This window comes from Silurus aristotelis (assembly GCF_946808225.1).
Source record: "Silurus aristotelis genome assembly, chromosome: 6".
In the NCBI taxonomy this organism is placed as follows: domain Eukaryota; kingdom Metazoa; phylum Chordata; class Actinopteri; order Siluriformes; family Siluridae; genus Silurus; species Silurus aristotelis.
The window spans coordinates 18112640-18138873 of record NC_139579.1 but is presented as its reverse complement, the minus strand read 5'-3'; the positions used below and the strand labels follow the sequence as shown (position 1 = coordinate 18138873).

Genomic DNA, 26234 nt, shown 5'->3' with positions numbered 1-26234 from the left:
AATTCCAAACGCATTATCTCACACACGTCATCATCGGATGTGGATCTTCCACGCGTCAAGAGTTGAGTTGTATTTCACACAATCGCCGCTAGATGTCACTAGATGTTTTGGCATTTCATCCTAACTCTCGCCTGATTAATAGACCTAGTGTAGTTATTTTGCCCTCTGCTGGTGATTACTTGATTTGATTTCAGTTGATGGCACTATGGAAGCTATGGAAATATACACTTATCTAAGTCTTAAATAAATCCATCGCGAACCACTGGCTAGAGATCTCGTCTGGTCAATTAAATGCGTAATACAATTGTATTCCCTTATTTCTATTATGCTATACTTTTTCCACGTTATTAAACAAATAATTATAAAAGGATTACTTGAATGAATATCGACGACATACATTTGGCTTAATTTTTAACCGATATATATATATATATATATATATATATATATATATATATATATATATATATATATATATATATATATATATATATATATATATATATTATTAAATAAAATTATTTAGCCATTTAAAGCTCAAGACATTGTGTCTGGATGATTAGATGTTGCTTTATGAAAAGAGTCAACAACAAAAAAAAATGTCTAAACGTATATTCAGTCACCCAAATTCAATTTTAAAAAATACTAATTTAAATACTAATTCAAATACAATTTTGTAAAAAATACAATTTTGACGTAATTGTGGGTGTGTGGGCGTGGCCTGCGTAAAGATCACCTCCACTTCTCGGCTTTCTTCACTTCAGACGCTGGACTTCCTGTGAAGGTAAACAAATGGAAGGCCAAATACCGACCTGTCAAATGCATCAAAATGTAACCCACAAGCGGGTATTTAAAGGACCGAGATGCCTGGACAGAAAAGAAAGTACAACGTTCGTTTCCCACCCGTGAGTAATTCCTAAGGTTTCTTAGTCATTTGTTAGTTTTTTCCTTCTTCTCTGCCTGGAGGCTCCTGACCCTGAGCCATCCTGTGCTGATCTCCCATTCAGGGTCGCATTAAGAAAATCATGCAGAAAGACACGGAGGTGGGCAGGATGGCCACTGCTGTTCCGGTGATCATCTGTATCCTTTGGGAGCATTGTTTGCTTTTCACCCACCAAGTTCTATCTGCTGATTAGTAAAAAAATAAAAATAAATAACGTCAGCATTACTACCTCTGTTATGTTCCCTGACTTCCAGCTAAGCTAAAGCTCTGGAAATGTTCTTGATCTCATTGCTCACCAAGACCAGCTTAATCACACAGTCCAAGAACAGCAGAGTCATGTCCATCAGTCACATGTAAGTGATTTAAAAGGTTCTAATTACAGGTTAACCACTGTTTCCAATTTACTGATTTATTATTCTGCTCTTCCTTCTTGCCTTTGTATGTAAAGGGCAACGGTGCACTTGATTGTTCCTCTGTTTAACATTCACTATTATCCTATAGGAAACAATGCATTGAGTCGGAGAAGCTGTTCGACTTCCTGAAGGAGCTTGCGGAACAGGCCTCCGGCTCGTCAGCAGCGAAAGAGAGCAAAGCCAAGGGGAAGTGTCTGGGGCACAGGTTAGTATCCAACTTTCAGCTAAAAGACCATTTCATGTCTAGTTTTGTCTTATCGCAAGACATGGATTATTTCTTAGCAGTGTTGCCGCATAATTAAATGTTTTGGAGACGCTCTGCCAAGGATCCACTGTCGCATTGTAGTGCTCTCTGTGCTTTCGAGAATAAATCTTGACCTCTTTTCCAGAAAGAAGTGGCACAACAAGTCCATCAAAACCAAATCACCAGAGGAGGATGAGCTGCCTAAGAGGCATAATATAGAGCCTCCAGACTCCTCTAGTGTAAGAAATATTTTGAAAAGCTTTTAATGTCATGCACTAAGCTTCACGTGCCAGATGTAAAACAGTCTAGACATGGTGACACTGTGAGTTATGAACATGTACATGTGTGCACACACTGCAGCTCTCTGCATAAGTGTCAAAGTATATTTATCTCATATATAGTATGTCATATGCTTTGCCTATGCTTGATTTCTCTCTCATTTGTTAGGAGTCGGAGCTTGTCATCTGCCTGGAGACACAGTCACCTTGATAACAGCTGCTGAATAGCAGCTGCTGCAGTGAGTCCCTCACCTAGGATTCTTTTGTTCGACTGCGTGTGCTAAACAGGAGCACGAGGACCTGGGTTCTCTCATTTGCTTTAGATAAAGAATAGATAAAAGGTCAAATTAAAAAAAAAGTTGAATAAGATATTTTCCATGTTGCACCATCACTAATATTATTTATGTTCAAATGTCATTGACTCTGTAGCTCACCTCAGTGAAAACTGCAGCAATATTTATGAAGGCCCAACAAGTTTTTCTTTTAATATTTCCCAGAAAAAATTTTTAATTTGTAATTTTTTGCTACTGAAAAACAATTAAAATGTAAAGAAAAGATGACCGTGTAGAATTTGATTGAACAAAAGAAATGGCAATATATAGATTTGTGAAAATATGACTTAACTAAGTTTTAAATCCTTATAAGGAAAATGAGTTTGTGTTTATTCTATAAAGGGGAGATCTTTTTTCAGAGCACTACTGCTACTATTTCTTTTTTTTCTTCCTGTGTTGGATTCATAACTGTTGTTGAACCTGCGACTGTCAAATGTTAAGGAGCTAATGTAATATCAATGCCATAGAAGTACAGTACTCTTTCTTACCTGACTTTAATCCCTGTTGTTATCCAGAAGAACATAGGCTTTTGCAAGAATGCACACAAGCGGATGCATATTTTAGCTACAACACTGATGTTTTAAGGGTTTTCAGTAAAGATGGACTGTGGATTCTACACAATGTTTGAAATATTGACTAAATTCCTGATACACTTAGAAGTAAAAAGCACTGGACATTATAATAGAAGTGTGAGCATGATGAAAAGGTCATTTTATTTTTAAGAAAACATGTGAATGGAACAGTGTGACCCGTTTCCAAATTGTTATGCAGAGATGAAATAAATAAAATCAGATTTCTATAAGTCTAGAACAGTTCCTTATTTAAAACAAACTTTTTGCTGTGTGTTCATATACTTCTTTTTTTTCTATTCTCATCTTCTGCAAAAACACTTGAATTGCAGTGGATACATAAATCAGACAAAAATCTACCAGGGAAATTAATATAAAAGCAGACCATACAAGGAAAAAAACAAAGCTCTTTTGTGCAGTCAAGACTAATTCTAATATATAGGCTGCTGAACATACAATACAGGTCAGTTTCAAGCCTGGGTCCTTTTTCTGAGCACAAACTTTTTAGCATATATCACATTTATTCGACCTTAAGATATCATATTGATAAACATGAATAGAAATGAAAACTTTCTAATATTGGTCAAATCCAATCAGAAAAAAATTTGACAATTAATTTAGTGGTCTGACGATTTATTCTTTCTTCAGTCCTACATGACAAACACGTCTTTGCCGTAGATCCATAAATTAAACTCAATCCAAAGAAGGCACTAGTCAAGTATGCCCCTCTCAAGACAAGGTCAGGAGGTGAGTGCCAAATGTAGATCTTCCTGCGCTACAGTAAAAACGTTTCTTTATACACGTATGCAGATACATGAAAGAATAAAACAAAAACAATACAATGACTCCCTTTCTTCCTCCATGTCTATCATAGTATCTATTCATTTTCTTTTCTGATTTTTGGATTTTTCATTTATTTTTAACATTGAAACCAAAACCAGAAAGGTAGGTAGAACATGGTGCAATGTTAAGTCTGTTTTTCAGTAGAGTCACATTCCAGGTGCTCATTTGTACATAGTGAAGAAGAAAAAAAAAACTAAAAGAAAATCTGCCAAAACAGTGATGGTTGAAGCTGGAGCTCAGCAGAGTCGTGCACCGAAGCCAAATGTCTGTTTGATGGCCTGGCAGTAGTACCTCTGCCAGCCTTCTCGGGTACGGTCCTCTTCGCTCTCTGGCACTGCTCGACACTCGATCTTCAGCCCCGTCTCGTTGCCCTTGTCTATGAAGGTCAGCGTCACTGTCGCATAGTGCTCTACATCCCCACGTAGACACAGACGTACAAGACAAAGTAAAATATAGCGAAAATGGAAAACTTTACTTTTAAATTGAATCCTAACTATAGCAAAGGACACATTTTTATGTTGATTTTATAATAAGAAAAGGGTTAATAATCAGGGTATTTCTCATTGAAGTGGAAGCTGATCATAAATGTATAACAGCTATAGGCGAAAGCTGTGGCTGTTTCATATTAAAATTAAACTTAGTTATCCTGAATAAAAATACCCATATTTTTTTTTCTTTCAGCAACTAAATATTTTTGTATGATATAAGAGACTGTGCACTCAGTTGATATGAATTTCAATAAATCAAAATATCCCTACTTAAATTATTAGGCAACAGATAAAGTATGTTTACAAACCCCTTTAGTTATGCATTTATTATTGGCTATATTGATCAATGTAATGAAATTTGGAACTCTGTCCTCCAGACTACTGCAGACTAATTATGCAAACATGATTTGGTGTTTCTGAAAGTTTCATCCCTTACCGCTTGGCCACGTGTTGTACCTCCATTTCATGACTATCTTCTCCTCGGGAACCTGTGGGAACCCCAAAGCCATTATCAGTCTCCATCCACAGAACTGTCTATTCTGTATAAGGCGATGTAGTCTACTTATATGTTAAATGTATTGATCGCATACGCAACCATACATTGTATGACGTGCTGCGAAATGATTTTCTCGACTGTCCATGACTAAGCCAAAATTATTTACATCCACCAGAACATCTTCTATACAGATAGAAAGGGGAAAAATACAACATTAAGTAATATAAAGATCTTTCAAATTGTATATTGTAGATTATGAAGCACTATGTTTAGAAAGATAAAGATGTTCCACAAGAGTACGGCTAAACAAACAGTAGAATCACGCGAATGCACACGTATGAATTGTTCAACTGCGGACTGCAGTCACACCAAAATCCAAACCAAAGCCATTTAAAACAGTTACAAGGTGATCTTTGTCTTTTACCCACATAGATCTCTGTATATTTCTAATATAAATAAGCAGATTCTCACCAGCTCCTGGAACTCGCCGTATACATTTCCACCCAACAGGCGAAACTTGCCTCCCTTCTCTGCCTCAACTGTGGCATCAGTGTGTGTAAACGCCTGCACCATCTACACACACACACACACACACACACACACACACAATTATTGCTATTGAAATAATTCATATATAATCATCTCATAATATTACAAAAAAAAGTAAATACTTAGAATAGCACTTTTCCATGTGTTTATTAAATGGGATTCTACTGACCTCTTGGTTGACAAAAGCTCTGTAAAGCTCCTCTGGTGAAGTGAGGAAAGTGTCTTTCAGTGAGAACTTGCAAGTAGGAATCTTCACTCCTGTGCACGGAGGAGGAGCTGTGCTGCCTGAGCCAATCTGTACAGGACGAACACACAATGTCGATCATAAATTAAAGGCCAGATCAGATCCCCAGTATTTTAATTAATGAATAACAGTTACTCCAAAAATATTCTTATTAAAGGATAATATATTTAGGAATTTGAAGTGTCCACACCTACCTGGGTTTTGTCCATTTTAATTTTTGTCTGAGACATGGGCTGTTTGGTCATGCCGTTCGCTGTCGGCAAGATCATACCCTGTGTGAACTCTGCGCAAATAAAAATGCAGACAAATTCATTATGAAGCCGTGAACATACAGTATAAATATAGCATACAATGGGAAGTGGTAACTCCGTGGTAAGGACATTGACTTAGAAGGGTTGATGTTCAAATCCCAGTGCCACTGCTGGGCCCCTGTACAAGACCCTTAACTGCTCAGCTGACATTATTGCAGGCCACTCTGTTTAAGAGTGTCTACCTATTCCATAAATGCAAGGAATATTGTCCTAAACCTCGATTAAAGACTTATTGAAAAGAAATTTTAGGACTGCCGTAAAGCCCCTGCCTCCCAAAAAAAGAAAAAAAAAAGAAAAAAAGTTTTTTCAATTTGTTTTATTTATATATATATATATATATATATATATATATATATATATATATATATATATATATATATATATATATATATATATATATATGAACTTTAATTGTTAATCAGCAACTGTCTCGATATTTAAAACCTACCCTGGCATTTTGTTGCCCTCTAGTGTTTCCTGTCTGTAACTGCAGAATACCACAGTCCACTAAAGGTGTGGAGGGCCAAGTCGCTATCAAAAAGCCTCACATTGCTTATAGCTAGTGCTGCACGATTAATTGTAGCACAAATCAGCTTGCATGATGGCAAACGTTGTGATTTAATTAAATAAATAAGTGCATGTGTGGACAAATACTTTCTGAGAACAGTTTGCAGATTTTACACACCACTTACAAAACAAAAAAAGACCAGATAGTCTCAGTTTAGGCAGTGCACACGTGGTCACATGACTTTGGCGGCACGCAGCGTGGAGACCAGGTGAAGGCGGATGCCGAGCAGACCGACACTGAACTGGTAGCCAATAAACAGACAACTCTGTTACATGGTGATATTTTAGCTTTAAGATCACCGGCGCTGAGCAGAGAGAGAAACTGCTGAATTTGCTAAATTTAAGTCGCTTAAATTTAAGTTGCTGTGAAACACATTTATAACAATGATTACGTACTTGAATTCAGGCAATTTTGCAAACATACACTGTATCTTAAACTTTATAAAAAAAAACAAAAAACAGGTAAATAATTTTAATGGGCTGAGGGCAGCGGCAGGCCGTTCCCCGTTTTTTCGGACAAAATGTTTAAATTCTTTTGTGAAAATTGTTGGTTTTATTTCAGTCATCTGTACCTTAGAAATTATTTTTTACACTAATGAAAATGTTATTGCATTTTGTAAAAAATATTATTAATTTTGAAAACCTTTATAGTTTTACAAAATACACATTTCAGCATCATCACTAATTTGTGTCAATTTCCTTGACGAAACCAATCAAGTGGACTTGCAACATGACATTGCCAAATCGTGCAGCCGTACTTATAGCACTTTCATATATCTAGAACTGGTCTTGTGATAGTTAAGTTCAGGGTAAGGGCAACTACTCCTTTACTGGAGTTATAACAATGCTGGCTGTCAGAAGCAACGTGAGAATGGCTGACCTGTTTTGAGAAGCTCAACGTAGCTGACCAGAGCTTCACAGACTTTCTTTGCCCCCTCCTTTTTCATCAGAGTAAAGAGTGGTGTGTCAGGCTCATCTTTACAAAGAGACACACTGATCTGTCCCCCACCAAGAAACGAAAGACACGATTAGTTTGAGAAGAAACAGCATTAAACAATAGTTAGTATTAGTTAGGAATTGAGAATGATTTTAATTCAGAAATTTGAATAGTAAAATAAAAAATCAATATAAAATTGTAACTTTAATCGGTGTTTTTGTGCAATACAAGAACTTACGTCAAGGTCATCCTGATCATTTTCGTCAGAAAGGTTTGGAACATCAATTTCACCTTTGTATTTGATCCCTGATTTTGATGTTCCTGTTCAAAAAAAAAAAGAAAAAGAAAGTACAAATAACGTTAAATAAATTAGTCTTCAGTAACCAGGTTAGAAAACATTGATATACAAAACCCAACAAAACAAAAAGTATAGACTTTATACAGTCTTGTTCCTTCAACTTTGTAATATCTAAATTGTTAGAAATCATTTGGACACATTTGAACACTACTGCATACTTGCTTATCATTTTATAGAGTCATAGACAATCACTACACAATTCCTTTACAACCACTGACAGGAACTTCGTGGGCGAAACTCGGCACCGAAGGAACTGAGGGGTAACGTAGGACTGCTGCTAGCGATTATTTTAGTAATCGAGTATTCTAACAATTATTCCAGCGATTAATCGGATAAGAAATACTTTTTCTTTATTAAAGTGTAATACTAAAAAGAAAGAAAATAAGACGGGTCTCTTAAAATGAACAAGTTCTTTGTTTCTTTTAGAAAAATGTACATTTTATTGCTGAAATTTCATACAAGAATATCTGTGAAAACTAAACCGCCATATTACATCAAAATACAAATACAGTGCATTCAAAAAGTCCCTCTGCAGTGACACTGTAGAGTAGGTTATGGGGAAACTATTTGTTTAATAAAACTTATTCATACTCATGTATTTATTTAATAAATCTCACACAGTATTGTGATGTGGTTTTTCTTGTCTCGGGAAAGTTGCTTAAAATTTCGCTTCAGACTTTAGCGGGTGGTGCGTCAATAGTAGGGCTGGGCGATAAAGCGATTTTATCGAGTAACTTGAATGTGTAGTTTACATCGATATGTTTTAATAAAAATCGGTTTTCTCTTTAATGTCCGCCGACGCTCCCCTCTGGGCTCCCATAGTTTCGAACGAACTCTCCCGCGCGAGTTTGCCATAGAGATACACAAACAACATGGCAGCGAGCAAGCAATTTACTGCAGCACCTCAAACAGAGGCATGCTGTCGAGTGGGAGAGATGTAAGGCCCTACGAAATGAACAAAACAGCAGCAGCACAAGACTGCGCTTAAGCAGCCGCATGTTGAAAATACACGGTTAAGAATATAAACAAAGGTTAAGAACAAAGGTTAAGAACTTTGTTTAGTGTTGCGCGTCTAATCGTACACTTCCGGTATGGGTGGTGGGAGCGGTCAAAATACCTGTAAAGACACTTCAGAACGGCGTTTCCGTTAAGAAACAGAACAATCAGAGCATTTGAATCACCACAATCAAACACTCATAAAACATTTTTTGAGGTTTGCTAAATCTTTTAAATAATTCTTATTTAGAATCTCCCTGTCTATTATATTCTTATTTCAAATGTCAACTCAGTTTTCTGTGAAGTTTTTAAGTAAAGGCAAAATCACTCCAAGCATCACTGCATTTTTAACCATGTTCCACAATCAAACTCATAAAACATTTTTCTTTATAGGTTTGCTCAATCTTTCAAATACTTCTAATTTACAGTGTCCCTGTCTATTACTTAAAATTTATTGTTAAATTTTATCTCATTTTACTGTGGAGTTTTGGAGAAAAGTAAAGGCAAAATCACTCAAAACCTCAGGTGCATTTTCAATCATGTTCCACATTTAAACACTCATAAAACATTTTTATTTGTAGGTTTGCTCATTTTACGTTATGTTACGTTCTATTTTCACAATTTACAATGGCTTGTTGTTTCTGATTGCACTTTAACCCATTTAATAAAGTGAAAACTTTTTTTTGAACATTTTCTTTGTCATATGCAGGTTGATTTTAAGCAGGGGGTAAAAAATCGATTTAAATCGCAAATCGGATTTTTTGTGAAAAAATCGGGGATTTTTTTTTAGGCCATATCGCCCAGCCCTAGTCAATAGTAATGGTCCGTGGGAAACACAATGTAGTTAAACGAAGCATCGATTAAAAATATTTGTCTCTATTCATTTTTGTAATCAAGTTACTCGAGGAATCATTTCAGCCCTACTTAGAAGCATACTCCGGGGCATTTATATCTACATTTATGGCATTCAGCAGATGCTCTTATCCAAAGTTCCAAATAAATAAGCGGTGATGCTGGGATTTGACTGAACTCATGACCTTCAGATCAGAAATCCAATGTCTTAACCACTAAACTACCACCTCCCATAGAGCATCGTTTTAATAAGTGTGCACTTTTCCAGTGAGTGACAGACAATAATAAGGACCCAGATGAGAGCTGAGAGATGAACATGCAAAGAATTGTGACTGTGATATTGAGTGTGTGTGTGTGTGTGTGTGTGTTTGTGTAAGAAAACATGGCTGTGGCAAAATAAAGCCTTTTGCTGATATCTCCTGCCTTCCATTCCTTCCTTCCTAAACTACAGAGCTCTCCATAATGATTTTATCCTAAACTGTCTCAGGCGCTTGTATGCATTTACTGACTGTGCAGTTTTTTGTCACTGATGCTTAACATTTCTTACATTCACAAGCATCCTCTCTTATCAGGTCATCACGTAGATTTGTTTTTTCTATTAATTCCAACATGAATCTTTAATGTGCTCACTTCATTGTGTAAAACCTTACCCAACATGTACTGTGTTATTTGACCAATGGAAAGACAGTTAAAGTTCAGCCACAGAAAAAGTGCGAGTCATACGCTTTGCTCAACATTCACATATTTAGATTTCAAATCACAGATAACACAAATATGCCTCCGGTGTGAAAAATGTAAATATTATACAAATAGCGACAGCTATGCAGCAACACACACACACAAAACTGCCAACCTGATTATATTGTACTCACCTTTCCATTTGGCCTTTAAGTTCCACTCGTAAAAGAAGATGAGCTTCCCTTTGCGGTTGTTGATCGAAGCCTCTCCTTCCACCTTGCTGACCTCTGTGATTTCGCATTTGCCTTCGTCGTTTTCTACTTGCAAGCCCACCAGCAGCTCTTTCAACTTCTCCGATGACCAGTTTGTAGCATCCCTCTCCGTCCTGACCAAGAAAGCAACAGCTTGAGTTTACAAAAAGCCTAGGTACAGGGACTGCAAATATTACATCAAAACTTTGGACAAAAAGAATATTTGTCAAACATTAAAAAAATTATAATGCAAAAGCCGATATTTGCCCGTTATTGTTTGCGTAAAAAAAAAAAACAACAACCAAAAGACCAAAAAAAAAAATAATCACTGCACACAGGACGGTTCACTCGGAAGACTTGATGCAAACCGAAAAAGAAAACAAAAAGACAGGGAAGATGAGTGCGACCAGTTACTGTTTTTGTGGAGTTTTCTGTTTTCCCCATGTTTCCTCTGATATCTTCTAACCTCCACAATACATGCATATAGATGTTAATGTAGGTGGCATTTATCTGGGTATGTTGCCCATCAGCTGACCGGCGTTCCACCCACAATCTACACCAGATTCACACCCGGTATTTCCGTTATATTTACTCCTGATCAATCACAAATCTGCCCAAGACAGAAAACGGATTATTGAACTTAGATACTGTGCTAACCTGTATTGAATGTTTGTCACTGTGTATGAAGAACTCGTTGCTGAAACACTAGGAAATACATTTTCCTGAAACAATAGCGCAGATTTCTCTGCACTAATCATGTGGAGAAACACCTAGAACATGCTGGAGAGCATCTGCTTAAAGCCATGTGGCTCTTGTCTGTATAGGCAGCGTGTAGATATAACGATCCACGTATAGAAAATCTAGATGAAGTAAATCAACAAGATCCGAAGCAAAGGAGCGCCCATGGCATGATTAATATGCTAACACATAGCGTGTTAAACAATGCTGCATGTCTACGTTAACTACCACCCACCTCCACGTGGATCACAAATACACCTGGTTTGCGATCAATTAGTCTCAAATAACCCAGCTATGTATCTGTCACACTGGTAAAATGTAAATATATAAGGCTGGGTGATGAGATCGGTGCCGGTGATGATGCAGGCTTTGCTACCACGGTTAGCAAAGATGGCTCTCAACAGCCGCACGCCGGCACCGCGTCCTTTCCTCATCTTACCAATGCCAATTGTTGACATTCGTAGCATCCGCTCGTTCTTCCACGATCCACCGAGGGTCCCCCTCTCCCCACTTAGCCATGCTTCTTTAATTTCTATTACGCGACAGGGGAAGACACGCTCCGGTCAGCGGGCGACTTCTGGAACACTCTACACGCGAACCTCAGGTTTTGTTGCCCGTAGAAATTACTGGAAACGGAATTACGCGTCACATTGTAAAAGCTCCGTGTGCGCACCTCGCCTGTCGAGACGGTTTCTGTTTCCCTTTTCCGGCTTGCTCAGAATTATTGTAAATTATAATAATACTTATTAAAATAAAGAAAATAAATGCGTGAATTTATTTTGCGTTTTACATGTAATTTCTATTAAATAGCAACTGATTGCATTTCGTTAATTTTTTCGCAAGTATGTCTTCTTCTTTTTCTTTCGGCTTCTCCCATTAGAGGTCGCCACAGCGGATCTTCCGTCTCCATACCCCCCTGTCCTCTCTTTCCTCCTTCCTGGTGGCTTGATCCTCAGCATTCTCCTACTCATACAGTACTTGTATACTTAATAGCAATATTCCTTCATCCATTAATTCATTCATTTATTCATTCAGATGTCTTATTTATTGTTTTAAGGTGACACGTCGTACTTTTTCATTATACCTGTAAGTTTTATTAATTTGTATATTTGTATTTTTCTTTCTCGCCTGTAATAAAGCAGCTGTATATTTTTACATTCAAACGTACTCTGTACGTGATTTTAAAGGAGTCCGTTGCGGCCTCTGCTGGACAGTAGTGTTATTACAATTTGAGCCTGTCAGTTGGTGTCTTCCTCAGCATCCTCCATCCTAATGTTTGTAAGGTAAATTAATATAAATATAAATATTTTTTCCATACATATTAAAGGATTAATAAGATTGAACTTTCCGATTTTTATTTGTTTGTCGTGAGTTTCGTGTTTGTGTCAGGTTTCTATCTCTCTTCCCTTAAATAATCTTGAATTATTGTTTTGTTTTCCTGTATTCTCCACTTTCTGTCGGCTCTGTTTCTCTTTTTCTTTTTCAATTCCTTGGCAGAACTGAACACACACATACTATGGTAAACACAAGGTAAGGTCAGTGATTTCTTCGATATGTCGAGCATCCAGCTGATTCAGTGTGGAGTGTGGAATGTATAGTCAGTCTTATCCATCACTTCTTAATTTTATCTGTGAGAAATGTAAGTTAGTCAGCTCTCTGGTGGAAAAAATCCCAGCATTTGAGAAGCACATCCAGAGTCAAGAGAGGATAAGTGAGTGTGAGAGCAGTCCAGGTTCTGCAGCGGGAAGTCTGGATGCCTTAGGCAAACTCAGCAATTCCATGACTCCGGCATTAGAGCCCTTGCAGCTTGGCGAGTGGGTGACGACTCGGCAGCATATTCGCAAAGCCCTTAGGAGCACCAGCAGAACAGTTTAGGTGTAGCTTTGGTTTTTAGTCAAACATAGGTTCTCTAAGATGTCAGAGGTTACTAAGAGTAACATTATAGAGGTGTGTAAATCAGTGTAGGCAATGTCTGATGCCATAATTTGCTCTGGCCCCATCCCAATGTGGCGTGGCGATGTAACTTACAGCAGGTTATGGTGTCTGAACTGCTGGATGTCTGAGTGATGCTACAAAAACCACATGGGCTTTATAGATAATTTAAAATAATTTTGAGGGCAAGGCTGGTCTGTTAGGGTGGAATGGTATCCATCGCACTCGAGAAGGGGCTGCTCTCATTTCTTGCAGCATAGGTCATAGTATTAGAATAGGATAAGTTAACCAGTGACTATCCAAAGCCAAAGGCAGGAAACAGACAAACATGCTAAACCAACTGTCTGCTAGCTGCACGGAGTCATCACTCATGGTCCACCATATTGAGACTGTGTGTTTCCCAGAATCCTTAGAACGTATTTTTTTTTTAAATAACTTGATTAACATTGAAATAGATACAACTGAATGCACAGCCAGCACTTTTAATCTAAAGATAGGACTAGTGGTGCAATGGATCACAAAACTAACAGTCCAAATTAATTAACAAAAAAGAAAAAAAAAAAGAAATAAACAGCTCAATTAAAAAAATTTTAATATAAAAGAATTAATACTCAGTTGTTAAAGTGCAACATGTGAAAAACAAACTGAAACCTGAAAACAGACCTAAGCTTATAATTACATTATTCAAAAAGATGAGGATGACTACATTTTATGAGGAAGAGTAGAACTCTTAGCAGTCACTATGTCACCTGCGGTGGAGAACACCTTCTCACTAGAAATTAAAGTGGCAGACACAGCAAGGTAGCATATTACCATCTTTGCAATGTGAGGGTATTTTTACTAATTGTGTTTCCATCATACCAGCAAATTACCACTATCCATTGGCATTCTGCTTGCTGCCCTGTGCGACGCCACCTCCTCTCTGGGTGCGTGAGGGCATTTCGTAGCGTGGCTCAAGCACTTTCAACTTTCATATTTTTAAATCCTTTGTTGTCCACAACAGAGTATGGCCTCACGTCTGCAGAGATAAACATTACAATAGATTTGGTAATCGCTTAATGGTGGTAAGAAGCTGTTGCTGTGGTTATTTTGGTCTGATCCCTGCATTGGCACAGCAGGGTGATGTCACTTTAGATGCATGGCATTACGTAATGCTACTTTTACATGGCTTTCTTATGCCACAGTGCCCACATACTATAACAGTTTTGTCCACCTCCCCTTAAAATTATATTTAAAGTCAAAATGACGGTTTTTGTTTTTCACATGTTGCACTTTAACAACTGAGTATAGATTATTTTATATAAAAATTTTATTTATTGAGCTGTTTATTTCTTGTTTTTTTTTTTTTTTTGTCAAAACCATAGGTTTTTTAGGTTATTTCTGTTAAATCCAAAGGTTACATATGTTTATTTTGTTTATTCTTGGACAGTTTCTCATCAACGCCTTGGGTGGTTCTATGAAATTCCGCAGTAAGAACGAAAGCTTTGAGGATGGATTGGACTGTAGTTAATGTCAACAGTCTGCTACATTGACTCAGGACTACATTTCGCTTCTGATCATCATCACTGTACCCCGCAACATCGTATATCTGCTATAAATGGACATTCGGTGCAACCCAGATGAGGATGGGTTCCCTCTTGAGTCTGGTTCCTCTCAAGGTTTCTTCCTTATGCCATCTCGGGGAGTTTTTCCTTGCCACAGTCGCCACCGGCTCGCTCATCAGGGACAAACGTACTTATAAAGAACATATTCACTTTTAATCACCTTTTAATAATCTGTGTAAAGCTGCTTTGAGAAAATGTTCATTGTTAAAAGCGCTATACAAATAAAAATGAATTGAATTGAATTGAAAATGCTCCTCTGCTAGCCATTTTTGTTAACTGAATACATGTCCCATTCATGTGAACACATGACTGCTTTCTGTAGTTCTTTACACCAACATAAAATATGTAGCATTCAAAAACAAGTCTAGTCAGTCAATTCTATTAATTATTATTTATAGCTTTCCAGGGCCCTATTCTGATAACTTGTAGAATTTGCAGATTTCATTTCAAACCTAGCTACTTCTTTAGAAAAAGCATTAATTGTCGGTGGCTTTAATATTAATTTTGATAATCCTGACCCTAACCCTTAAGAACAGCAGTTGTGTCCAATCTAGATTCAGCAGGAATTAATCAGAAAGTCATAGGACCCACTCATAGTGGTGGACAATAATACTAACAATTCAATTAAATATAAAAAAATAAAAAAAATAGTCATAATTCCAGAGTCTGAAGTTATTCCAGATCATTATGTTCCTCGGAATGTTACCGTGTCAAAAGTACATTCATGTCAACTAAGCAGCAAGTTTTATCAATAATCTCCCAAAGTTAATATCATTTCTTACCATTACCATTATTACCGCAGAGCTCAACTAGGCTTCTGAACATCTAGAATCAACGTGCTGTTATACTCTAGATGATGTAGCTCCCCCTAAACATTTGCACTGTGGTATAATAATCATACACACAACAGACCACTCTGAAATTAGAACGTAAATGGTGACAAACTAAATAACATGGGTGGAGAGCCTCCTGAATTATAGAAACACCATGGTGTGATTATTAATTCTAGTATTTCCCTTTAGGCTCGTGTGAAGAAAATTACTAAGATAGCCTTCTTTCAACTTAGAAACATTGTTAACATAAGAAATATGATGGTACAGGATGCAGAAAAAATCTAGTTCATGCTTTTTTTTTTTTTTTACATCTAAACTATATTACTGTAATGCTTTACTGTCTGGATATTCTAGTAAGTAAATCTTCAGCTAGTCAAAAATTCAGCAGCAAGAGTCCTTACCAGATATAAACAGAAACAGTAAGCCATCTGCCCAGTGTGCCTCATAGCATGGGAGAAATATATATATATTTGTTCAAATATATATATATGTTCAAATACTTATTTTCCTCACTGTATCTGTTCAAATATATATATATATGTTCAAATACTTATTTTCCTCACTGTATCTGTATATATATATATATATATATATATATATATATATATATATATATATATATATATATATATATATATATATATACAGTGAGGAAAATAAGTATTTGAACACCCTGATATTTTGCAAGTTCTCCCACTTAGAAATCATGGAGGGGTCTGAAATTTTCATCGTAGGTGCATGTCCACTGTGAGAGACATAATCTAAAAAAAAAATACAGAAATCACAATATATGATTTCTAAACTATCTATTTGTATGATACAGCTGCAAATAAGTATTTGAACACCTGTCTATCAGCTAGAATTCTGACCCTCAAAGACCTGTTAGTCTGCCTTTAAAATGTCCACCTCCACTACATTTATTATCCTAAATTAGATGCACCTGTTTGAGGTCGTTAGCTGCATAAAGACACCTGTCCACCCCATACAATCAGTAAGAATCCAACTACTAACATAGCCAAGACCAAAGAGCTGTCCAAAGACACTAGAGACAAAATTGTACACCTCCACAAGGCTGGAAAGGGCTACGGGGAAATTGCCAAGCAGCTTGGTGAAAAAAGGTCCACTGTTAGGGCAATCATTAGAAAATGGAAGAAGCTAAACATGACTGTCAATCTCCCTCAGACTGGGGCTCCATGCAATATCTCACCTCGTGGGGTCTCAATGATCCTAAGGAAGGTGAGAAATCAGCCCAGAACTACACGGGAGAAGCTGGTCAATGACCTGAAAAGAGCTGGGACCACCGTTTCCAAGGTTACTGTTGGTAATACACTAAGACGTCATGGTTTGAAATCATGCATGGCACGGAAGGTTCCCCTGCTTAAACCAGCATATGTCCAGGCACGTCTTAAGTTTGCCAATGACCATTTGGATGATCCAGAGGAGTCATGGGAGAAAGTCATGTGGTCAGATGAGACCAAAATAGAACCTTTGGGTCAGAATTCCACTAAACGTGTTTGGAGGAAGAAGAATGATGAGTACCATCCCAAGAACACCGTCCCTACAGACCTAAACCCAATAGAGAATCTTTGGAGGGAGCTCAAACTCCCTGTTTCTCAGCGACAGGCCAGAAACCTTACTGATCTAGAGAAGATCTGTGCGGAGGAGTGGGCCAAAATCCCTCCTGCAGTGTGTGCAAACCTGGTGAAAAACTACAGGAAACGTTTGACCTCTGTAATTGCAAACAAAGGCTACTGTACCAAATATTAACATTGACTTTCTCAGGTGTTCAAATACTTATTTGCAGCTGTATCATACAAATAAATAGTTTAAAAATCATATATTGTGATTTCGGGATTTATTTTTTTAGATCATGTCTCTCACAGTGGACATGCACCTACGATGACAATTTCAGACCCCTCCATGATTTCAAAGTGGGAGAACTTGCAAAATAGCAGGGTGTTCAAATACTTATTTTCCTCACTGTATATATATATATATATACACAGTGGGTACGGAAAGTATTCAGACCCCCTTAAATTTTTCACTCTTTTTTATTTTGCAGCCATTTGCTAAAATCATTTAAGTTCATTTCTTTTCCTAATTAATGTACACATAGCACCCTATATTGACAGAAAAACACAGAATTGTTGACACTGTTGCAGATTTATTAAAAAAGAAAAACTAAAATATCACATGGTCCTAAGTATTCAGACCCTTTGCTCAGTATTTAGTAGAAGCCCCCTTTTGATCTAATACAGCCAGGAGTCTTTTTTGGAAAGATGCAACAAGTCTTTCACACCTGGATTTGGGGATCCTCTGCCATTCCTCCTTGCAGATCCTCTTCAGTTCTGTCAGGTTGGACGGTAAACGTTGGTGGACAGCTATTTTTAGGTCTCTCCAGAGATGCTCAATTGGGTTTAAGTCATTGCTCTGGCTGAGCCATTCAAGAAAAGTCACAGAGTTGTTGTGAAGCCACTCCATCGTTATTTTAGCTGTGTGCTTAGGGTCATTGTCTTGTTGGAAGGTAAACCTTCAGCCCAGTCTGAGGTCCAAAGCACTCTGGAGAAGGTTTTTGTCCAGGATATCCCTGTGCTTGGCCGCATTCATCTTTCCCTTGATTGCAACCAGTCGTCCTGTCCCTACAGCTGTAAAACACCCCCACAGCATGATGCTGCCACCACCATGCTTCATTGTTGAGACTGTACTGGACAGGTGATGAGCAGTGCCTGGTTTTCTCCACACATACCGCTTAGAATTAAGGCCAAAAAGTTCTATCTTGGTCTCATCAGACCAGAGAATCTTATTTCTCACCATCTTGGAGAACTCCATGCGGGTTTTCATGTGTCCTGCACTGAGGAGAGGCTTCCGTCGGGCCACTCTGCTATAAAGCCCCACTGGTGAAGGGCTGCAGTGATGGTTGACTTTCTACAACTTTCTCCCATCTCCCGACTGCATCTCTGGAGCTCAGCCACAGTGATCTTTGGGTTCTTCTTTACCTCTCTCACCAAGGCTCTTCTCCCCCGATAGCTCAGTTTGGCCGGACGGCCAGCTCTAGGAATGGTTCTGGTCGTCCCAAACGTCTTCCATTTGAGGATTATGGAGGCCACTGTGCTCTTAGGAACCTTAAGTGCAGCAAATATTTTTTTGGAACCTTGGCCAGATCTGTGCCTTGCCACAGTTCTGTCTCTGAGCTCTTAAGGCAGTTCCTTTGACATTAATTATTCTCATTTGCTCTGACATGCATTGTGATCTGTAAGGTCTTATATAAACAGGTGTGTGGCTTTCCTAATCAAGTCCAATCAGTATAATCAAAAATTTCTGGACTCAAATGAAGGTGTAGAACCATCTCAAGGATGATCAAAAGAAATGGAGAGCACCTGAGTTAAATATATGAGTGTCACAGCAAAGGGTCTGAATACTTAGGACCATGTGATATTTCAGTTTTTCTTTTTTAATAAATCTGCAAAAAGGTCAACAATTCTGTGTTTTTCTGTCAGTATGGGGTGCTATGTGTACATTCATGAGGAAAAGAAATAAACTTAAATGATTTTAACAAATGGCTGCAATATAACAAAAAGTAAAAAATTTAAGGGGGTCTGAATACTTTCCGTACCCACTGTATATATATATATATATATATATATATATATATATATATATATATATATATATATATATATATATACAGCCCCATAACATGGCAAATCTAAACAAATCTGGACATGCATATAAATTATTTTGGAGAAAAAAAACATTTAAAGCAATTTTATAGAATTGTGGTGGTTATAGATGGATTTACTGAACAGGAACAATAACTAAGCTTGACAGAGTAAATAATAGATAATTTAGCAAGAATACTCGACTGGGTTTGACAAGATGTCACAACTGGCCTTGTTACAGGTTAAGCCCAGAGCTGTACTGAACAGGAACAATAAGTAAGTTTGACTGAGTTTGATTGACAGATAATTAGTGCAAGAGAGATGATGCATGTGTTTGTGTATAATTAAACACTTTATTACGGTGGCTGAGAAGTGCAAAACACATTAACAAATCCTAAAACAAATTAACAAATCCAAAAACAAATTAACAAATCCAAAAACAAAACAACAAATCCAAAAACAAATTAACAAACCCAAAAACAAAACAACAAATCCAAAAACAAATTACCAAATCCAAAAACAAATTAACAAACCCAAAAACAAATTAACAAATCCAAAAACAAATCATTGGACAAGACACCTGTCAGTCAAGATATACAGGTGAGTGACAGGTGTCTCGTCCAATGATCTGTAAGTTTCCATTCGCAAACTATACCTACCTTTTCCGGTTTGTCTGGCTTGTCGTTGTGTTTTTTGGATTTGTTAATGTGTTTCGTGCAACGGTTTAGACAAACCGGAAAAGGTAGGTAGTTTGTGAATGGAAACTTACAGATCATTGGACGAGACACCTGTCATTCACCTGTATATCTTGACTGACAGGTGTCTTGTCCAATGATCTGTAAGTTTACGTTCACAAACTATACCTACCTTTTCCGGTCTGTCTTATTTATTTATTTATTAATTTATTAATTTATTTATGTTTTTATTAAGCAATTAACCATATACAAACAACATGGCAATAACATGTACAATTTACATTACAATACACAGAACAGGTGCATAAAAATATAAATATATACACATACATAAATACAATTTATAATAATAATCATCAAATTAAAGTAAAAAAAAAGGGTAAAAATAAACAGGGCTATGGTTTATCCTGTAAATCATATTTTTCTATAAAGGACAAAAGATTCATTGCATTTTTCTTTCTAATCACTTTTAGGGCTGTTGTGAAAGAAATAAACTCATTATAAAATGCAAAAACAAAACGTTGGTTTCAAGTATTTCGATTTTGTATATAAAATTTTACCAACAGAAGTATATTATTAACCAGAAAGTCGTCTCTGTTATTGTTGATTACAGTTTGGGTTCCTTGGTGGTCTAGTGGTTAGGATTTGGTGCTCTAACCGCCGCTGTTTTTGGATTTGTTAGTGTTTTCTAATTTGTTAATTTGTTTTCGGATTTGTTAATGTGTTTTTGGATTTGTTGTTTTGTTTTCGGATTTGTTGATTTGTTTTTGGATTTGTTAATTTGTTTTTGGATTTGTTAATTTGTTTTTGGATTTGTTAATTTGTTTTTGGATTTGTTAATGTGTTTTGCACTTCTCGGCCACCGTACTTTATATTTAAAGTATATTTATATTAATAAAGAAAAAAAACTTTATCTTTAAGTTCAGTCAAATAAAAATCAAAGAGATTGGCTTTACATGGCCAAGTACAGCTGATATTAAATGTCTTCTCTGGTCAGCTGAAGTGCTTTAGATTATTCTTGTAACACTGAGTTGATATATGTTCTCTATAACAGTGTAAGTGAAAAATTCATCATTACACTTAAGAACAAAGAAAGGTGGGTGGTTTTGACTTTTAGTGTGGGGGATGTGCAACCCAAAAACGGATGTGTAACTCTGTTTCTTTTTTTCTTATGAAAGCACCGCGTGCAAATCATTTAGAACATCTCTACGTGCTTGTTTCTATGTAAGTATTCTAAAGATTTTGCTTATAATTCAAATAATAATTGTAAAAATTGAATAATCTTCTATATACATGTGCTTTAACAGACTGGTAATGTTTGTTTTTAAATAGTTTAAAAAACATGTTTTATATATATATTTTTTTACAATAATGACATTTGTAGGCTTATTCACAAAATTGAAGCTAATTAATATATTATGTATTTGGTTTTGATTTAATTGAATATAAAAGTTATCACAACCATTCAGCTTTTGCCCTGCATTCATTCGTACAAAGTGTTTTAGAGAACTTGAAACTTTTATCTTCCTTGTGAAACACTTATACAAGGATTAGGATGTGATAATATAGCTAATTCTTAATAGAAGTAAATTAAGCTACAATTGGTGACTATTACTGGTTTGTATTAGCAATGCTACAATGTTATTTAACCATTTTGCACAGAAATGGTTTTACTGGTAGCAAACAAATAGCCAACCATCTAAAAGCCACTTAAATGGAAGAGATCATGCTAAAAAAAAAAATAAACATGTCTTTTTAAAGCATGTGACAGAAGTAGGCAATACATTACATTTTTTTTAAATGGAACTGTATCTTTTATTATACAGATTACTGATTCAGTCTCTGTCTCTTTTTGCCAATGTTTTAGTGTTTAGTGACCATGGGAGCAAATAACCACTCTTTCAATGAATTGAACTCATCACTGAGTAATGTCAACTGCAGCCTTCCCTATGAAAACGACAGACTTCCACTTTTAATTTTGTATGGCATTGTTCTCATTGTGGGAGTACCTGCTAACCTCGTCACCATCTATCTCACTTACCTTGAGGTGCAAAACAAGAATGTTTTGGGAATTTATCTGCTGAGTCTGTCTGTGTGTGATCTGATGTATTTAGGCACGTTACCCTCATGGGCCATTTATATACACAAAGGTCATTTCTGGCAATTTAGCTCTTTGGCTTGTAAAATGACAGGATATATCTTTTTTAACAACATGTATATCAGCATTTTCCTCTTGTGCTGTGTGTCTGTGGACCGCTACATTGCTGTTGTGTATTCTTTGAAATCTCGAGATCTACGGCAGATCAAATGGGCTGTGCTAGTCACCTCGGTGATCGTAGTTTTAGTGGGACTGGGACACATGCCGGTGTTCATCATGCCAGAGGGTGACACAGATAAGAAGGGACTGTGCTTTGAGCCTGGCCAGAGCACAGCCACCGTTACTGCCTTCAACTATGTACGCTTTGTTATTGGGTTCTTGATTCCACTGTGCATTCTGCTCGTCACCAATCGAGCCATTCTGTCTATAGTCCAGGCCAGTGAAGGTCTGAGTTCAGAGCAGAAGACGAAAGTCCGTTACCTCGTTCTGGCAGTAATCGTGCTCTACCTGATCTGCTTTGCACCCTATCACATTATTCTTTTGCTACGGGCTGTCAGTTACCATTTCTCAGCAAGATCCTGTACCTTTGTCACAACAATGTACTCATCTTACACCATCTCACTGGGACTGTCCACTCTTAATAGTGCTATGAACCCAATTCTGTATGTGCTGGCCAGTGACAACATGCGCAAGGAGATCTGCAGAAGCATGTGCACGTGCTTCCTTTCTAGACAAGAGACAGGACTATTTCTGTCATCACGAGAAGATGAACAGAAAAATTGTACCTGGCTGAGGTCAAGTGGAGGGACACAGGAGGTTTTAGTGGAAAAATGACATGTTAAATGAAACCATGTGAATTATGTTTATTTGATCAAACTCTGATGACATGCATAAGCTATGTACATTTTGTGAATGTGTATGTTTTGAAAGACCCTTTTCAAAATTTTATATGCATTATCTGGGGACCCAATAGGAAATCAGAGTGAAAAAGATCAATGTTTTTCTTGCCTGCCTTTGACCGTGACAATTTAGGAAGTATTGTTTGAATATTCAACAAGTTTTGGTGTTCCATTTTAACATACTGTATGCATTTTAATACCCTTATTAATGTCAGATAAACAGTTTGCCCCACAATTCTGTACATTCCACTGCCTAGCTGCTACACCATGCATAAAAAAACAGACATTGTTTTTTTAACAGGAAATGCTTTAATGTACTAAAGGAAACAAACTTTTTTCTAGAATGAATTTGCCTTGCATATGTAAGTATTGAGTCATAAAATTGAGTTTCAAAATTTCACTGTATGAAACAAGCCCTGCCTTTGTATCTGCAATGTGTTGTATAGATGATCAATGAAATTTTTTTTTTTTTTACAACCACTGCAGATACAGATACCTGCACTTATTATTTTTTTTATTTAGTTTAACAATAGACATTTCTTGGGTCTTTCATTTCAACAATTATGGCCATTATGTTTTATACTTATGTTCAAGTCATGTTGCAAAATAATACTTTTACACTTACAGGTATTTCAGAAATTGTTTTAATTTATGTAAATAACTAAGTGCAGAATGAAGCCTACCACACCATTTCACCAACAAGGATAAGTATATTTCTCAAAATCAAATAAGATTGCACAGGCAAAATGTACACTTACACAAATGGCCAGCTAAAAACTAGCAAAAGTATTTTCAGTCTTTAACTATTCAGTTTAAATTATCCAGTGGTCCACTGTAGCATCAGCCCCTTGTTCTTTAATGACAGTAGTGTGACCTGACTAGGAGTATCTCCTAAGTATCTCCTGACATTAGATGTTTTCTTTTTAGCATGGTTGGAGAAAGTGTTTATCTGAGTTATTGTAGACTTCCTGTATGCATGACTCACTCTGTGTAAGCACTACAAACTGCTTTGGAGTCTTTTCATCATTTTCTGAAATACTTAAACCAGTTTGTCTGGCACCAACATCCATGTCATAGTCACAGAGATCACCTTTTTTGATGTTTGAAATGAACAACTCTACATATGCATACAGTGGACAGTGTGTGTGTGTGTGTGTGTGTGTGTGTGTGTGTGTGGTACTTTTTTAGGATTCAATTATTTTACGAGCCGAAAAATAGACTGGAACATAAAGGCTTATGTATACAAGTGAAAAATAAAAACCCAGTGACTGAATATTTCAGGCCGGGCTCAGAAATTCATCTTTAGAATATAGATTTATGTAACCTATAACAAAATAACTAATGAAATATTAATAAAAAGGCGAATGAACTCAAATAAGCATCTAAAAAGACACTAAACCAATGACTGCTGAACTCACAACAATGTAGTTGCATCCTGTTTTGCAAGTTCTCAGAAGCTAGTTGATATTACAAAATTTAAAAGTTGCGCCACTTCAGAATTTCGGTATTCAGTTCAGCACTGAGCTCAGTAAACCTATTGCAATGCTGGATAGAATTTGATACCTATTAACTTTTGTTCTTAACCCTATAATACATCACATCATATTTTATATATATAAATAATTTTAAAGTATACATAAAAAGTGATTACATTTGCAAAACATTTAATAAACCATTATTATTTTAAGTAATAAATTAATTACTACATGAATCAGATGATTATTACCATAGCTTTTACATGATTTTGCAACAAAATGTTTTGAATATGCCAAAGACATCCGGTGCTGGTTTCTCTGATTGAAGTCTTTGCTGTTTGATATATCTTGAGGTTATCACATCTTCATACAGTGCAGCTGTTGCCACTGCAGTGGTGTTCTTTTGCTGATTACATGCACAATAAAAGTATAAATACCAACCATTAGGAACTTACCTAAGAAAAGATTCTCACCACATAAAAGATTTGTGCCCTCAATTTTGACTCGTCATTTCACAGCACAAAGAAATGCACAAAACACAAAGAAATGGGCAGGAAGAAGGCTGGCCAGAAAGGGTCTTTATGGAAGAATTGTGGCCAAAAAGCCAAACCTCTGACATAGAAAAACAAGGCTAATTAACTCAACTATGCACGAAAATGCAGTAAATTGGGTGCAGAAATATGTCAGCAGGTTCTCTGGACTGACTAGTCAAAATCTAAAATATTTGGCTTTTGTAGAAGGCAAATTGTTTGCCAAAGGGCTTAAATGTTTGACCCCTACAAAGCCCTGATCGCAAAAAAATGTGTGCAGGTGTACCTAGAGGAATTGATGCTGTTTTGCGATATTTCAATTGCTTTAACCGATCCATAACACAGATCCAAAATTTTACAATTATATGTTGGGCAGGTTACATACTGGATGAAGTGACCCAATGATTTCTCCAATGTGCATTTATTAAAATCTCCAAGAATAAAACTGTGTGCTTCAGGAGATTCAGATTGCAATTTGTGAACCACTCGTTCAATCTCTCTTGCGGCATTATCCTCATTTGCTTGGAGATGAATGTAAACTACTGTGACAAACAACTGAGGAAACTCCCGAGGCAAATACTCTTTAATCAACACTAATTTGCACCAGTTCTCTCTAATATACATACATACCCCTCACTTACCGGTCCATGCGCACCGGTTCTCCGAAATCATTCAGTTGTAGGCTCAAGCCAAGTCTCTGTGATCGCCATCACGCAAACGTTCCTGTAATCATGCTGGAACTTCACCATGGCTTAAAGTTAATAATTTTTCCCCCCATAAAAACTGCACGTTCTTCCCTCAAGACATCAGGCAAAGTTCTCAACAAAGAACTGAACTGAACTGAACTCTCTCACACACACACACACACACACACACACACACAAAACTGTGTGACTGATCTGTACAACCCGGACTCAACACACACTCGTACTCACTTCGCACACCCGTAATTCAGCACCACTCACACTACATCACCTCATTACTATAAATTGTTTACATCCTGTTTTGCACATCTTCCTAGATTGCTGCTATTTGCTCTTTTGCTCTTTTGCGCAATATTCTTTTAAAATTTTTGCTACTGTTCACTTCATCTCATTACGACAGGTTTACTGGTGGAGCTATTTTGTGTTTTGTGTATTTGTCTTGCACTGTCTTGTGTTGTCTTGCACTGTCTTGTGTTGTCTTTGCACTGTTTGCACCAGGATGCACTCATGCACTTCATGTGACGAGGACACTTACTAGTCCTTGGCCCTGTGTTTTTCTGTTTCTGTGATTGTTGTCTTATGTTGCTTTATGTAGCACCAGGGTTCTGGAGAAACATTGTTTCATTTTACTGTGTACTGCATCAGCTATATATGGTTGAAATGACAATAAAAGCTTCTTGACTTGACATTTGCCAAAATGATAGTAGGAAGATAAATT

The 26234-nt window shown here is 36.8% G+C and overlaps 4 protein-coding genes across 6 annotated transcripts in view; 3 read left to right on the top strand and 1 right to left on the bottom strand.

Annotated features, from left to right (window-relative positions):
• LOC310727385 (dr1-associated corepressor) overlaps window positions 1–3184 on the top strand; it is a 9065-nt gene extending 5881 nt beyond the window's left edge. Inside the window, exons 2-7 of one of the 3 annotated variants that reach the window (XM_083543825.1) lie at window positions 765–905; window positions 1008–1080; window positions 1203–1296; window positions 1445–1561; window positions 1746–1839; window positions 2048–3184. In XM_083543825.1, the coding sequence (XP_083399951.1) occupies window positions 864–905; window positions 1008–1080; window positions 1203–1296; window positions 1445–1561; window positions 1746–1839; window positions 2048–2089 (462 nt within the window). In that variant the 5' untranslated portion in view covers window positions 765–863 and the 3' untranslated portion in view covers window positions 2090–3184. Of the gene's footprint in view, window positions 1–720; window positions 906–1007; window positions 1081–1202; window positions 1297–1444; window positions 1562–1745; window positions 1840–2047 lie in introns of those variants that run through there. The other 2 variants (XM_083543826.1, XM_083543824.1) reach the window with 2 other exon arrangements.
• Window positions 1–26234, top strand: part of crim1 (cysteine rich transmembrane BMP regulator 1 (chordin-like)) — a 334519-nt gene that overhangs the window by 48773 nt on the left and 259512 nt on the right. The window lies entirely within an intron of this gene.
• On the bottom strand, window positions 2899–11774 carry ahsa1b (AHA1, activator of heat shock protein ATPase homolog 1b). The gene is made up of 9 exons (XM_083543754.1): window positions 11527–11774; window positions 10293–10483; window positions 7453–7535; window positions 7158–7275; window positions 5594–5682; window positions 5325–5450; window positions 5078–5179; window positions 4547–4598; window positions 2899–4031 (listed from the first exon to the last, which is right to left on the bottom strand). Exons 1-9 carry the CDS (start codon window positions 11604–11606, stop codon window positions 3859–3861), a joined length of 1014 nt encoding a protein of 337 aa, XP_083399880.1. The 5' UTR covers window positions 11607–11774; the 3' UTR covers window positions 2899–3858.
• Window positions 20872–25269, top strand: gpr132a (G protein-coupled receptor 132a). Its single transcript, XM_083543749.1, has 2 exons — window positions 20872–21034; window positions 21678–25269. Exon 2 carries the CDS (start codon window positions 21690–21692, stop codon window positions 22740–22742), a length of 1053 nt encoding a protein of 350 aa, XP_083399875.1. The 5' UTR covers window positions 20872–21034; window positions 21678–21689; the 3' UTR covers window positions 22743–25269.

What these genes read in the sequence shown, in the direction of transcription:
- ahsa1b (XM_083543754.1), bottom strand. Translation starts at nt 11,606, where the DNA reads ATGGCTAAGTGGGGAGAGGGGGACCCTCGGTGGATCGTGGAAGAACGA. An exon ending in AATGTCAACAATTGGCATTG is followed by an intron (nt 10,484 to 11,526) that starts GTAAGATGAGGA and finishes TTTCTTGGTCAG; the next exon opens with GACGGAGAGGGATGCTACAA. An exon ending in CGTTGAGCTTCTCAAAACAG is followed by an intron (nt 5,683 to 7,157) that starts GTCAGCCATTCT and finishes TTATTTGCGCAG; the next exon opens with AGTTCACACAGGGTATGATC.
- gpr132a (XM_083543749.1), top strand. Translation starts at nt 21,690, where the DNA reads ATGGGAGCAAATAACCACTCTTTCAATGAATTGAACTCATCACTGAGT.